The sequence below is a fragment of the Triticum urartu genome, chromosome 5A (assembly GCF_056163025.1).
Source record: "Triticum urartu cultivar PI428250 chromosome 5A, HENAU_Tu73, whole genome shotgun sequence".
Lineage (NCBI taxonomy): Eukaryota > Viridiplantae > Streptophyta > Magnoliopsida > Poales > Poaceae > Triticum > Triticum urartu.
The window spans coordinates 581958968-581974732 of NC_141877.1; the positions used below are offsets into that span (position 1 = coordinate 581958968).

Below are 15765 nucleotides of genomic sequence, written 5' to 3' on the forward strand. Positions count from 1 at the left end.
TCTGTTGGTCATGTATTGAATGATGCTCTTAATAAATGATGTATGTGCATATGCTCTAAATTTCTATTCTTTGTTGAATAAAATATTGTCTGAAATCTAACCTAAACATGAAGTTTGTGCTTTGTAGATGCACCATGTCTGAACTGGATTTGATTTCTTCAACTACCGAGGAAAATAAAACAAGAAATATAAAAAGTGTTGGCAACAATATATGTTAAATCAATTTGTCTTGGGCTAGCTTATATTCGTTCGCATGGGGCACCGAGGAGTTTAGGATGCGTTAGTGAGGACAAGCAGCAATATAGTCTTAGAAAGTACTTGCTGAGGGAACAGTATGATGGGTTATGTAGAAATAACATGCTATGATAAATTTAACATTACCTATTTGAATTATCTGACTTTTTTGGCGGAAAAAATGTTATTATTTGTGCTTTGTTGAGTGCATATTGTTTTCTTTTGTGATGCATTTTGACAATATTATTACTTTTTATTACTATATAATCGCTCCATTATAGTCACACATTGTACAAATTTAGTTTTGATGCATGTAGAACAGAGCATTATGTTCATACTCACTCGCTATGCAATTCCAGAGTTTGCCATCCAAACAATTAGTATTGAAACCTCAATAGGGTTCGATGACCCAAGTCGGTGAACAACCAAACAAGCAAAGTCGTATTCAGGCCATTAGTGTTTCCTTATTGAATTGGTATACCAACTAGTTCAATACGGAGACTGCCAATACAGACACCCTTAGAGAGATGTTCTCCATATTATGAATTATTGCAAGACGAAACACTGCAAACACTTGAGTAAAAAGATTGAAGGTGGATTGGAGCAGCGACACTGCCACTCGCTGAGTCACACATGTTTGATTACCAATAAAGATTTTCAAATTCCATTAAGTTGCCCATTTAAAAAGATGAAAAGTCATGAGGGATAAATGAAGAATCCATAATGATCCTCAATTAGTGCAGGCTGCCAAACGTCAAGATCTCTGCCAAAATGCAATGGAAGGGCAACAACTTCACACAAAAAAACAACTAAAGGTGTGGTGTCTACGTGATGCATTTTTTTGAGGAACTGGCAGGAGCACTGCCTTTTTCTTATAGAAGAGATGGCGAAAGGACACAATTTACAGAGGGGCGAGCGTTTATAAGGAACGTCACAAAAACCACAAGAAGAGCAAGACCTAGAACTAGATTAACCAATGTGTTGGGGATATTACTACTGGACGTAAACCGGCCAAGAGTAGCCGGGTTAACACTATGAAGATTAGAAGCTCATGAAGACGTGAGGATGGTGGCACTTTACAAAGGCCCAAGGCCCAAAGGCGGGTTAAGGCCTGTAGATGTAAACCGACTTTCCCATGTAGCTTGCATTGTAAGATAGGAAGGATAGAGACCGAGTTGGACACATTGATGATCTGGCCTTGGGACTCTGTAAACCGACGGGTGTCGACCTATGTATATAAAGGGACGACCCGGCGGCGGTTTAGGGACAAGACACAACAACAACTCGAGAGGCAGGCAAAGCGGATTCGCTCCCTGGTCATCGAAACCCCAACAATTCCATCACAACTAGACGTAGGCTTTTACCTTCATCGTAAGGGGCCGAACTAGTATAAAACTCTTGTATCCCTTGTCCAGTTTAACCCCTTTAAGCTAACCTATAGTGATGGATCCACGACTAAGTCCTTTCACGAGGACATCTGCCGTGACAAAACCACGACAGTTGGCGCCCACCGTGGGGCTATCGCATGATGGTTTCGAGTTCTTGAAGGGCAGCTTTGAAGGACTCAAGGGATACGCTGTGGGTCGGATGACCAAGAGTCGTCGCGGCAAGCTCTACATTGACGACGCAGGATGGGGTCTCGAGGCTGGTTCAATTGAGTATGGGTACCGGGTTCCCTTTGGCGGAATTCACGTCTTCATCGGCAAGATCGGCGAACCAGGCACTGATTCACACATCTACACCGACATCATCGATACGGCTCAGCGTGCAAGCCCTGCCCAGGTTCAGCCCACAGCAAGGCATGTCTTCGTAGGTGTCATTCATGGAGCGGAATAAGAGGATGGACGGGCATCTGATGGAGAAACCGTTGTCTATTCCGACGACGAGTCTTCAACCGGAGAGACCGAGTCCGTGTACCAACTGCAGGATGGCCGGATTAGTGGAGGTTCCGTTGGCAACAGTATTCCGGACCCCCTCGATCTACCAAGCCGGGTCGTGGTCTTCATGGCCGGTACACAGCCAGCACAACACTCTTCTACAGCTGTGGCAATTGATCTTCGATTCAGCAACAGCAACACCGGCAGGGGCAGGGGGCTCTGCGCCGCCTCCGGCTCAGGTTTTGTCTGATTTGTTCGACGCTTTAGCAACGTTGCTGGCAGCAGAGGTGGATGCAGCAAACCGAGATCAGCACAACGCGGAGATTGCAAAGGTGAAAGATCAGATAACTCAGGCTAAAGCGGACCTGGCAGCAGAGAACGCCAGGATGGCTATAGAACGGGCCGAGTTAATTAGAAGCTCAGGCATACCGGCTTAGGCTGGATCAGAGTGCCTCAGATGATGTCATGAGGAGGAGATACCGGTCGCACCTCCCGCCGGGTTGTGAGCCAAGAAACCTCTTCAACACGCCAGGAGCGGGAACCAGTAACCAGCCAGTGATAAACCGGACGGAGGCACCGGTAACAGGAGCGCCAGTTCAACCACGCATGATGGACCCGCCTCGTCAGAAGAACATTTTGTCACAGCATGTTCTGACGCCCCCGGGGCATTACTCCAACCCGTTGGATAACATAGTAGCCGCCGCTTCACGATTGGCAGCTCTCCCAATCGACGGCGAGTCACCTGTGGCGATTGAGACACGACGGGCCAGAGAGCTCCTTCAGACAGCTTTAACCCAACAGCAGGCTTATTTGCATAGTCGCGAGAGGATTCACTCCACCCCCCGACCAAGTCGGAGCTACAATAGGCACATTGATGAACCGGCCATGTCAAGCAGTGCACATCACCATAACTCACCGCGAGGGCATAACCCGGTGGGTGGTGGTGCTAATGCGCAAGATGTGGTGGATCATGGTCGTGCACGTCAAGAAGCTGAGTTAGCAGCACATCATGCAGCTCGTCAGCTTACTCCGGTTCGTCCTACCGCTTCAGTGGAGCCAAGTGTGGTCTTCAGTTCTTTAGGGGTGCCATGTCTCACCCCCGCTTTGCGTAACGTGCGACTACCCAAGGATTTTAAAGGCCCTCGTAAGGTGCCCAATTACACTGCCGATTTACCCCCTCATACGTCTCCAACGTATCTATAATTTTTGATTGTTCCATGTTATTATATTATCAACCTTGGATGTTTTATATGCATTTATATGCTATTTTATATGATTTTTGGGACTAACCTATTAACCTAGAGCCCAGTGCCAGTTTTTGTTTTTGTTTTTTTCCTTATTGAAACTTCACGGAACTTACTTTTGGATCAGAAGAAGCCCAGAAGACTTGGAGTCCACGTAAGGGAAGCTTCGAGGAGGCCACGAGGTAGGGGGCATGACCAACCCCCCTGGGCGCGCCCTCCATCCTAGTGGGCCCCTCGTGGCTCCCTTGACGTACTTCTTCCACCTATATATCTTCATATACCCTAAAAACATCCGAGAGCACAATAGATCGGGAGTTCCGTCGCCAGAAGCCTCCGTAGCCACCGAAAACCAATCTAGACCCATTCCGACACCATGCCGGAGGGGGCAATCCCTCTCCGGTGGCCATCTTCATCATCCCGATGCTCTCCATGACGAGGAGGGAGTAGTTCTCCCTCAGGGCTGAGGGTATGTACCAGTATCTATGTGTTTGATCTCTCTCTCTCTCTCGTGTTCTTGAGGTGATACGATCTTGATGTATCGCGAGCTTTACTATTATATTTGGATCCTATGATGTTTCTTCCCCCCTCTACTCTCTTGTAATGGATTGAGTTTTCCCTTTGAAGTTATCTTATCGGATTGAGTCTTTAAAGATTTGAGAACACTTGATGTATGTCTTGCCGTGCGTGTCTGTGGTGACAATGGGATACCACGTGATTCACTTGATGTATGTTTTCGTGATCAACTTGTGGGTTCCGCCCATGAACCTATGCATAGGGGTTGGCACACGTTTTCGTCGTGATTCTCCGGTAGAAACTTTGGGGCACTCTTTGAGGTTCTATGTGTTGGTTGAATAGATGAATCTGAGATTGTGTGATGCATATCGTATAATCATACCCACGGATACTTGAGGTGACATTGGAGTATCTAGGTGACATTAGGGTTTTGGTTGATTTGTGTCTTAAGGTGTTATTCTAGTACGAACTCTAGGGCTGTTTGTGACACTTATAGGAATAGCCCAATGGATTGATTGGAAAGAATAACTTTGAGGTGGTTTCGTACCCTACCATAATCTCTTCGTTTGTTCTCCGCTATTAGTGACTTTGGAATGACTCTTTGTTGCATGTTGAGGGATAGTTATGTGATCCCATTATGTTATTATTGTTGAGAGGACTTGCACTAGTGAAAGTATGAACCCTAGGCCTTGTTTCCTATCATTGCAATACCGTTTACGGTCACTTTTATCATTAGTTACCTTGCTGTTTTATATTTTCAGATTACAAAAACAGTTATCTACTATCCATATACCACTTGTATCACCATCTCTTTGCCGAACTAGTGCACCAATACAATTTACCATTGTATTGGGTGTGTTGGGGACACAAGAGACTCTTTGTTATTTGGTTGCAGGGTTGTTTGAGAGAGACCATCTTCATCCTACGCCTCCTACGGATTGATAAACCTTAGGTCATCCACTTTAGGGAAATTTGCTACTGTCCTACAAACCTCTGCACTTGGAGGCCCAACAATGTCTACAAGAAGAAGGTTGTGTAGTAGACATCAAGCTCTTTTCTGGCGCCGTTGCCGGGGAGGTGAGTGCTTGAAGGTACATCTTTAGATCTTGCAATCGAATCTTTTGGTTTCTTGTTTTATCACTAGTTTAGTTTATAAAAGAAAATTACGAAAAAAATGGAATTGAGTTTGTCTCATACGCTTCATATTTTTAATTTCTTACGTGAGTATGATGGAAAGGATAATTATGCTCAAGTGCTAGAAGAAGAAATCTATAAAATGTTTGGCACTAAATCTTTTCATGATGAGCATGATTGCAATGTTATTAGTACGAATTCTTTGAATATCCATGATACTAATGATGATTGCACTAGTTATGATGTCTCCTATAAACATGTCAATTTTTGTGGAGTACATTGGGTTTGTACGAACACACCAAATAGGGAAGATAGATATTGCAAGAGGCATAAGTACTTAGAAACTAAATTGTTGCAAGAAAGGCTAGATGAATGTGCTGAAAATTTAAATTATATTGGCCATACTTGTAAACTTTGCAATGAACATGATCATTTCAATACCCAATGCAAATTGTTTCATGATCGTATCGTGTCCAAAAATTGTGATGACTTGATTTCCCTTGCACATCATAATGAACTTAGTTTGCTTATGAGTTACGAAGAAATGAAATGTATAACTAATTATCTTCCAGAATTTTCCCGTTATAAACTGCTTGGCTTTGATCTAGAGAAAATTTATGTGTATTGTGCGGTAAATTGCATTGAAAATCCTTATATTGTCAATTACATAAAGAAAAGAAAACAAATAGAAGATGAAGAGAATACTAATGAAAGGGAAGAGACTTCCCAATATCCTCCTATTATTTCTTATGATGAATCAGGTAACGAGGAGGAGCCTCCTATTCAACCAATTTTATTAATAAGGAGCTCCAAAAAAAGGATTGAACCCACACATGATGTGGTGAAGAAGAAGAAAAGAAAAAGGAAGAGAGGTAAAAAGGTACCCCTCCCAAATAATGGTGCTCCTATTACTAATGTGCCTCATGAAAATATAATTGTGGAATATAATGATACTTCTTATGATCTTGAAAATGTTTTTGGCACTTGCTTGGAAGAATATGATAATTGCTATACTATTGGTGCTATCCATACTATTAATGATGAGAGTGATTATGCTTATGATATTGCCGGGGACACTGATCCACGAACACCTATGGGACACGGCGGACCGAGCCCCTTTCGGTTCGGCGGGGGCGGAGATCGCGCAAAGAGCAGATCGAGGCGATGCACACGAGCAGTTTACCCAGGTTCGGGCCGCAAGGATGCGTAAAACCCTACTCCTGCTTTGTGGATTGTATTGAGTTCTTGCTCGGGAGCGCGGAGTGCTACAGTACACACCAGCAGCTAACGAGACCGAACGTGAATGAGTGTCCTCCTCCTCTACGTTGCGCATGGGCCTCCTTTTATATGCTCAAGGGGTCACCGACAGGTGGCAACGTAGGCAAGGGTAAAAATGGAAATGTGGTGGTTGGTGCAACTACTTGTACAGTGTATCATACCTAACCCTGACGGCAGGGGACAAGGGCATTAAATGCCCGTCTGTGTCGCCTAAACAGTGCTAAAGGGACCGTCAGGGACGCCACCGCTCGCCACAATGGTGATCTTGTCAGCGCCGCTTGCCACCGCGTACCCCTGGCTGCACAGCCCCCCGCCACGTACGCCTGGAAGGGTCCCAGAGCGACACGTTGGTGGGTGCGCTGGAGCGCGGGTACAGAGTGGTGGCTTGCCGCGGCAAGCGCCTTGCCGCGGTCGTTGTCTTGTCGCGTCCGGGAGCTTGCCGCTCACCGGGCCTTGCCGGGACGCGTGGCGCATCACGGCAAGTTCCTTGAGATGCCTTGGTTGGCCTTCCCGGCAAGCTCCTCTTGCCAGGGCCTTGGATGCCTTGGTTGGCCTTCCCGGCAAGCTCCTCTTGCCGGGGTCTTGTATGCCTTGGTTTAAATACTTTGTTCTGGAATGGCTCCATAGGAACCACGGAGGACCTTTGCGGTCACCCGGCAAGCCTTGCCGCGGGATGCTGCGACTGCCCGTGCACAAGTTCGGGATACTAGGGTACCCCTACTCTAGTACACCGACAGGAGCCCCCGGGCCTGGGCCATACACGTTGCCAAGCGTTGTTGGGCCAGGCCCAAAACAGGGCACGGGCACGCGCGGCCTAGGTTACGCCGAATCTTTCTCCGTATCCACCGCGCCCTCCCCGAACGGCACGCGTCGAATGCGGCGTCGTGGGAGAGATCGTGGGTGGTTACTTTATTCAGAAATGCGGAACGTCCGCCCCCTCCCTCTTTATAAGCAGGGGAAACAGGGGCATTACGCCCATCCGCCAGTTGCTACTCCAATCTCAGAAATCTCCGCCGCTCCCTCGCCTCCCCAAAGCCGAAAGAGAGCAGCGCCCCGCTCCCCATCGCCACCAGCACCACCAACGCCGTCGACCCCCTCCACCACTTCTGCCATGGCTCTGAAAGCCGACAAGGGGAATGCTGTGAAGACGACCGAGGCGCAGCGGCTTGCGGCGCTGCGAAAGGAGCGGGCGATCTTCCCCCCAAAGCTCGCCGCAAGGGAGCTGAGGGAGAACTACTACCTCTTCTGGTCGACGGAGACGCGGGCGCACCCGTGCACGAAGGTACTTCCAGCCGCCGCCTGGAAAACGGCTCCCAATGGGTACCCCTTCTTCGCCTTGTTCTTCTACTGCGGGCTCTGCCCGCCTTTCTCTGAGTTCTTCTGTGATATCATGAACACCTACGGGTTCCACCTCCTTGACTTCACCCCCAATGCCGTTCTGACCATGGCAGTTTTCGCACATCTCTGCGAAAACTTTGTCGGAGTCCATCCCAACGTAGCTCTTTTCCGCCACTTCTTTATGCCCCGAGTTGAGAGAGGAGAGCCTTTATCCGGTGGAATCGCCTGGATCTCGAGGGCCGGCAAGAAGGAATCTTATCTGGAGGGAGAGTTCCGCGGCAAGTGGGAGGAGTGGAGAGCAGACTGGTGCTGGGTTGTCGAGGAGAACCCGCAGCCGTTTACCGCCCGGCGCCAAACCCCAGCAGCACGCGGCAGCGATTGGAGTGACGTGGCCCCGGAAGACGCTAGGCTGAAGATTGCCGTCACCAGGATCCAACGCCTCAGGCTTGCCGGGCTCACTGTAGGCGCTGTTGGCGCAGATTTCCTTCGCCGCCGCATCGCCCCCCTGCAGGAGAGGGGGAGACCCGCCTGGGAGTTCAAGAACGCGGCGGATATCATGAGGCTGCGTCCGGGCCTCAACTTCAATTTCACTGTTCTGGAGCTCAATGCAATGCTCCAGGAGCTGTTCAAGTACGACCCTGAGCATCCCGAAGTGTTCAGGTTGCCGCAGGGCGTCGTTCCGCTGTGCAACAATTCCTCGCTCGACCGCATCCGTGTAGTGATGCCGCTGTGCGATTCGCATGGAATCGTCTCAACTTGGCTAGAGCCTGAAGATGCCGTCGTGCAGGAGTTCTTTGACGGCCTGGTGGAGGTGCCGATCCGCCCTGACGAAAAGAATGGCCTCACCCGCGACACCACCGAGCAAGAGATGCAACTCATCGCCACCAGGCTGGAAGAGGCGGCGGTGGCCGCAGCCGCGGGCGAGTTTGGATTCACCTTGGAGGAGGCAGATGCAGCCGAGGCGGCAAGCCGTGCAGAGCGAGAAGAGCTCGCCGGCAAGAAGGAGCTTGCCGGGCGTGACGCCGAGTCGAGCGAGCCCGCCAAGGACACGAGCGGCTCGTTGGAGATCAACTCCTCTTCCTCCTCGTCTTCGGGTAGCTCGCCACAAGCAGAGCCTCCATCTCCACCAAGAAGGCGTCTCCGCAAGGCCGGGGACGTAGCGGAGCGGCAGACGGGCCAACAGCCGCCGCACCGCGCGACACGCTCCACCGCGGCAAGCACTATTGCCGCGGGAGTGCCTCACGTTACGGCGGCAACTGGAGCAGGGTCGTCTCAGACCACCGCTTCTGCTCCTGCTGCTTCTCACGCCGCGGCGGCAGCCAGAGCGGGGTCGTCTCAGGCCACCACCACTGTTCCCGCCAAGCGGCCAAGGGAATCTACTCCTCCGCCTTCCCGCGCCGGACGGGAGCCGGACTTCGACTTCTCCGCGTTCAGCTCCGACGAGGAAGAAGAAGACGAGTAAGATTCACTTGCTATATTTGTAGTTCATCAATCCTTGCTGTTTTGTCTTGTATCTCATTTGCTCTACTCTGAACTCATTCCTTTTCAGGACGCTGGCCCAGAGAGCGGCGAAGAGAGCCAAGATCCCGGTGATCAACATCGATGACGAACCCACCGCGGAAGAGGGCGCGCCCGAAATCACCTTGCCAGACCCGGCAACTGTTCTCCAGAGCAGCCCCCAGCGTAAGCATATGGTTCGCTTTTCGCTGTTAGGCGCGTATGGATGCTCTTCCTTTGCTGACTTCTGATTTGTTGGTTTGTGTAGGAGCAGAGCAGCCTCACCAGGAGCGCCCGGAGACCGCCCCCGGCATGCCATCTGCTTCGACTACGCCGCCAAGGGAAAATTCTCCGGCAAGGGACTCTCCGGCAAGGGGGAGGTCTCAGGCAAGGGAGAGGTCTCCGGCGAAGGACAGCACCAGCGGCCCCCCGACAGCGGAGACCATGATTGCAGAACCCGGTGCCGGTAATCCTCTTGCTTTAAAATTTCCCTTGGGGTCTTCTTCTTTTGATCTTCCTTTCTTGATATTTGCTTGACTCTTCTCCCCTTTTTGGCCATCAGACCCATCTGCTGCGGAGCCGATGGAGACCGAGGTTGCCGCCGACGACGAGGCCGCCAAAGCTGCCGCCGCAGCAACTGGCGAGAGATCTGGCAATCGTACTGATGGCCCTGAGGCCGCAGGAGCGCCAGGCGCTACGCCGACCGCCAACCCTTCCGCCACTGCCGCAGCGCCAGGCTCCGAAGAGCCCCAGCCAGGCGTCTACTTGAAGGTCGGCGATGGCATCTCCATCAACCTCCCCTGGGCGTCAAGCTCCAGGGCGCCGGTCGAGGAAGAGAGCTTCGACGGAGAGGTGCTCGCCTCCGCTGGCTTGACGCTGGTTGACGCGCCGAGCAGCAGCAGCGACGAGCCTGAGGAGGAGCGGCTGCTGCGGAAGCTGTTGTCGCTCTACCGCGCCCGCCAAGCCAAGCTGGAATCCCGCGAGGCGCTTGTCACGAAGGCGGGAGTGGACATTGAGAAGCGTGCGAAGGAGCTTGGGGGTTTTCACCAGGAAGCTCTCCAGTCTCTGGCAAAGGAGCGGGAGCAACTCGCCGCGGAGCAACATGCCTTCTTCCTCGAGAAGGCTGATCTTGAAGAGCAGCAGCGGCTTGCCGCTGAGAAATTGTCTGTGCAGGAAGGCGAGCTGGCGCAGCGGAAGGTCAACCTTGACAGCCACGAGGAGGAGCTTGCCGCGCGCGAGCAAACATTCGGCGGAGCCCTCAAGCAAGCGAAGGATGCTGTCGCAGCTGCCGAGGCCGCCAAGAAGGAGCTGGAGACAAAGGTGGCGCAGCTGGAGGCCGATCTCAAGGCGAGCGGCGAGGAGCTTGCCGCGCTCAAGCATGAGCGGGAGAAGGACGCCCAGAGCCAGTCAGAGCTGCAGGCCAGCCTCGCCGAGAAGGGCAAGGAGCTTAGCGCCGCCAAGGACTCCAACACAGATCTTGAGTCGAAGCTGACTACTTTGACCAAGACGCTGGACGGTGCCAAGGAGCAGGAGGCGGCCTTGAAGAAGGAGATCAAGGCTGACAAGGCGCTGCTGGAGAGTGCTGCCGCCACCCAGAATGCTTTTAGGGAGACGGTGGAGCACTGGACGGAGAGTCTCGTGAATGCTGCCGCAGATATCGACAAGGAGCTGGCGCAGCTGGGGATGGAGGATCTCGGGTATCCCTCCGACGAGAACCTCCAACCCAGCGCCAAGCTCACATTGTTCTTCAAAGGCGTGACGACGGCCCTCCAGCGACTCCGGGAGAGGATCCCAAAGCAGCTGGCCGACGAGTCGCGCAAGATCTGCGCGGGAGCCCTCCAAAAGGTGCTGGTGAAGGTGGCCTTCCGCAACCCGGGCCTCAACCTCACCAACGTCCTCAAGTCCTTGCCGCCGGATGCTGATCTGGAGGTGCTCAAGACCCTTGTCGCACCCATTGTGGACAAGGTGAGCGGGATCAAGAGGATTGAAGGCGGGCGCGTAGACTAGACCGCCTGTTTGCTTCTTTTTTTGTCGCTGCTGGTCATGTTATGAAAACAATCTATTAGAGCCGCGACAAGCTATTTTGTAATATAACTCTATTTTGGGTAGTGATTGCTATGTTATCTCCTTTACTTGATTCCTTGCTTTGTATGTTTTTGCCCTACGCTTTCAGGGAACTTGCCGGCGCAGGCACCCTTGCCGCAAGCGCTGAGTGCGGGACGTCAGCAGCCTGCTGGCGGTGCCGCTGCCAACAAGAAACCTTGTCGCAACTAGTCGTAGCTCACTTAAGTTGTTGAGCAGACTCGAAACAAAGTAAGGGCGCGACTAGCTGCGGGTTGGTTCCTCCGCGCACAAGGTTTTCCATACAAAGTGCAGTCGTTCAAGGGAGATGACTTAAAATTTTAAAATATCTGATTGCTCAAACTTTGGCAACTTATCTTTTCTATTGTTTGCTTCCCGGCAAGGCGAAATTCTTGAACAACGCCTGGTCCATACCATTATCTTCTCCAAGTCCCTGGCGCGCCAAAGATGCCGGGGAAACTGATCCACGAACACCTATGGGACACGGCGGACCGAGCCCCTTTCGGTTCGGCGGGGGCGGAGATCGCGCAAAGAGCAGATCGAGGCGATGCACACGAGCAGTTTACCCAGGTTCGGGCCGCAAGGATGCGTAAAACCCTACTCCTGCTTTGTGGATTGTATTGAGTTCTTGCTCGGGAGCGCGGAGTGCTACAGTACACACCAGCAGCTAATGAGACCGAACGTGAATGAGTGTCCTCCTCCTCTACGTTGCGCATGGGCCTCCTTTTATATGCTCAAGGGGTCACCGACAGGTGGCAACGTAGGCAAGGGTAAAAATGGAAATGTGGTGGTTGGTGCAACTACTTGTACAGTGTATCATACCTAACCCTGACGGCAGGGGACAAGGGCATTAAATGCCCGTCTGTGTCGCCTAAACAGTGCTAAAGGGACCGTCAGGGACGCCACCGCTCGCCACGATGGCGATCTTGTCAGCGCCGCTTGCCACCGCGTACCCCTGGCTGCACAGCCCCCCGCCACGTATGCCTGGAAGGGTCCCAGAGCGACACGTTGGTGGGTGCGCTGGAGCGCGGGTACAGAGTGGTGGCTTGCCGCGGCAAGCGCCTTGCCGCGGTCGTTGTCTTGTCGCGTCCGGGAGCTTGCCGCTCATCGGGCCTTGCCGGGACGCGTGGCGCGTCACGGCAAGTTCCTTGAGATGCCTTGGTTGGCCTTCCCTGCAAGCTCATCTTGCCAGGGTCTTGGATGCCTTGGTTGGCCTTCCCGGCAAGCTCCTCTTGCCGAGGTCTTGTATGCCTTGGTTTAAATACTTTGTTCTTGAATGGCACCACAGGAACCACGGAGGACCTTGGCGGTCACCCGGCAAGCCTTGCCGCGGGATGCTGCGACTGCCTGTGCACAAGTTCGGGATACTAGGGTACCCCTACTCCAGTACACCGACATATATGAAAAGGCCCAAGCTTGGGGATGCTATGTTTGATGAAGATGATGTTTTTGGGAATATATTTGCTGCAGTTAATATTTGTCCCAAGCTTGGGGATGCTACGCTTAATGAACATGATATTTTTAGTCTCCCAAGTTTTGATATGCAAGTTTATAATGATGATAGCATGCCTCCTACTTATGATGATTATCGTGACGATACTTATGCTATAAAAAGTAGTGATTATATTTATAAAACTTGTCATGATTATGATTACCCCTTCTCTGAACATTACTCTTTTAATGTGGAAACAATTTATAGTATTCGAGTTTCCTATGATACTCCCACTATTCCGAATGAGAAGAATTTTGTTTATGTGGAGAGTAATAAATTATCTATGCTTGTAGATCATGAAAAGAATGCTTTAGGTACTGTTTATATTGTTGAATGAATTCATGATGCTACTGAAAATTATTATGAGGGAGGAATTTATGCTTGTAGGAATTGCAATAATATTAAGTTTACTCTCTATGTGCTTAAAGTTTTGAAGTTATGCTTGTTTTACCTTCCTATGCAAGTTGATTCTTGTTCCCACAAGTTGTTTGCTCACAAAATCCCTATAAATAGGAAGAGTGTTAGGCTTAAATGTGCTAGTCATATTCGTCATGATGCTCTCTTTATGTTACAATTCTTATCCTTTAAGTGAGCATCATTGAAATCATCATGCCTAGCTAGGGGCGTTAAACGATAGCGCTTGTTGGGAGGCAACCCAACCTTATTTTTGTTCCTTGTTTTTGTTCCTGTTTAGTAATAAATAATTCATCTAGCCTCTGTTTAGATGTGATTTTATGATTTTAGTTAGTGTTTGTGCCAAGTAGAACTTTTGGGAAAACTAGGGGAAAGTCTTGTTGATCTTGCTGTAAAACAACAGAAATTTTAGCGCTCACGAGAACTGCTGCCATTTTTTATTGGAGAGTGCTATTTAGTTAATTATTTTTGCAGATGATTAATAGATAAATTCCTCAGGTCCAGAAATTTATTTGAGAATTTTATGAGTTCCATAAGTATACGTTTGATCCAGATTACTACAAACTGTTCTGTTTTCGACAGATTCTGTTTTTCATGTGTTGTTTACTTATTTTGATGAATCTATGGCTAGTAAAATAGTTTATAAACCATAGAGAAGTTGGAATACAGTAGGTTTAACACCAATATAAATAAATAATGAGTTCATTACAGTACCTTGAAGTGGTGATTTATTTTCTTATACTAACGGAGCTTACGAGTTTTCTGTTAAGTTTTTTGTTGTGAAGTTTTCAAGTTTTGGGTAAGGATTCGATGGACTATGGAATAAGGAGTGGCAAGAGCCTAAGCTTGGGGATGCCCAAGGCACGCCAAGGTAATATTCAAGGAAAACCAAGAGCCTAAGCTTGGGGATGCCCCGGAAGGCATCCCCTCTTTCGTCTTTGTTCATCGGTAACTTTACTTGGAGCTATATTTTTATTCACCACATGATATGTGTTTTGCTTGGAGTGTCAACTCATTTTATTTTGCTTTGCTTGCTGTTTGAATAAAATACCAAGATCTGAAATTATTAAATGTTAGAGAGTCTGCACATAGTTGCATAATTATTCGACTACTCATTGATCTTCACTTATATCTTTCGGAGTAGTTTGTCATTTGCTCTAGTGCTTCACTTATATCCTTTTAGAGCCCGGTGGTGGTTTTATTTTATAGAAATAGATGAACTCTCATGCTTCACTTATATTATTTTGAGAGTCCTAAACAGCATGGTAATTTGCTTTGGTTATGAAATTAGTCCTAATATGATCGGCATCCAAGAGGGATATAATAAAAACTTCCATATAGAGTGCATTGAATACTATGAGAAGTTTCATACTTGATGATTGTTTTGAGATATGATGATGGTAATATTAGAGTCATGCTAGTGAGTAGTTGTAAATTTGAGAAATACTTGTGTTGAAGTTTGTGATTCCCGTAGCATGCATGTATGGTGAACCGTTGAAGTCGGAGCATGATTTATTTATAGATTGCCTTCCTTATGAGTGGCGGTCGGGGACGAGCGATGGTCTTTTCCTACCAATCTATCCCCCTAGGAGCATGCGCGTAGTACTTTGCTTTGATAACTAATAGATTCTTGCAATAAGTATGTGAGTTCTTTATGACTAATGTTGAGTCCATGGATTATACGCACTCTCACCCTTCCACCATTGCTAGCCTCTCTAATACCGTGCACCTTTCGCCGGTATCATACACCCACCATATACCTTCCTCAAAACAGCCACCATACCTACCTATTATGGCATTTCCATAGCCATTCCGAGATATATTGCCATGCAACTTTCCACCGTTCCGTTATTATGACATGCTTCATCATTGTCATATTGCTTTGCATGATCATGTAGTCGACATCGTATTTGTGGCAAAGCCACCGTTCATAATTCTTTCATACATGTCACTCATGAGTCATTGCACATCCCGGTACACCGCCGGAGGCATTCATATAGTCATATCTTGTTCTAAGTATCGATTTGTAATTCTTGAGTTGTACGTAAATAAAAGTGTGATGATCATCATTATTAGAGCATTGTCCCAGTGAGGAAAGGATGATGGAGACTATGATTCCCCCGCAAGTCGGGATGAGACTCCAGACGAAAATAAATAAATAAAAGAGGCCAAAGAAGCCCAAATAAAAAAGAGAGGAAAAAGAGGCCATAAAAAAAGAGAAGCCCCCCCCCCCCAAATGAGAGAAAAATAGAGAAGGGGCAATGCTACTATCCTTTTACCACACTTGTGCTTCAAAGTAGCACCATGATGTTCATGATAGAGAGTCTCCTATGTTGTCACTTTCATATACTAGTGGGAATCTTTCATTATAGAACTTGTCTTGTATATTCCAATGATGGGCTTCCTCAAAATGCCCTAGGTCTTCGTGAGCAAGCGAGTTGGATGCACACCCACTAGTTTCTTTTGTTGAGCTTTCATACATTTATAGCTCTAGTGCATCCGTTGCATGGCAGTCCCTAATCACTCACATTGATATCTATTATTGGGCATCTCCATAGCCCGTTGATACGCCTAGTCCATGTGAGACTATCTTCTCCCTTTTTGTCTTCTCCACAACCACCATTCTATTCCACCTATAGTGCTATGTCCATGGCTCACGCTC

The 15765-nt window shown here is 49.0% G+C and overlaps 1 protein-coding gene across 1 annotated transcript; it reads left to right on the forward strand.

The window, feature by feature from the left end:
- Positions 1 to 9220: 9220 nt before the first annotated feature.
- Positions 9221 to 11122, forward strand: LOC147973045 (uncharacterized). The gene is made up of 4 exons (XM_087524167.1): positions 9221 to 9305; positions 9384 to 9581; positions 9678 to 10480; positions 10562 to 11122. The coding sequence occupies exons 1-4, from the start codon at positions 9221 to 9223 to the stop codon at positions 11120 to 11122; spliced, it is 1647 nt and encodes a 548-aa protein (XP_087380293.1).
- Positions 11123 to 15765: the final 4643 nt, after the last annotated feature.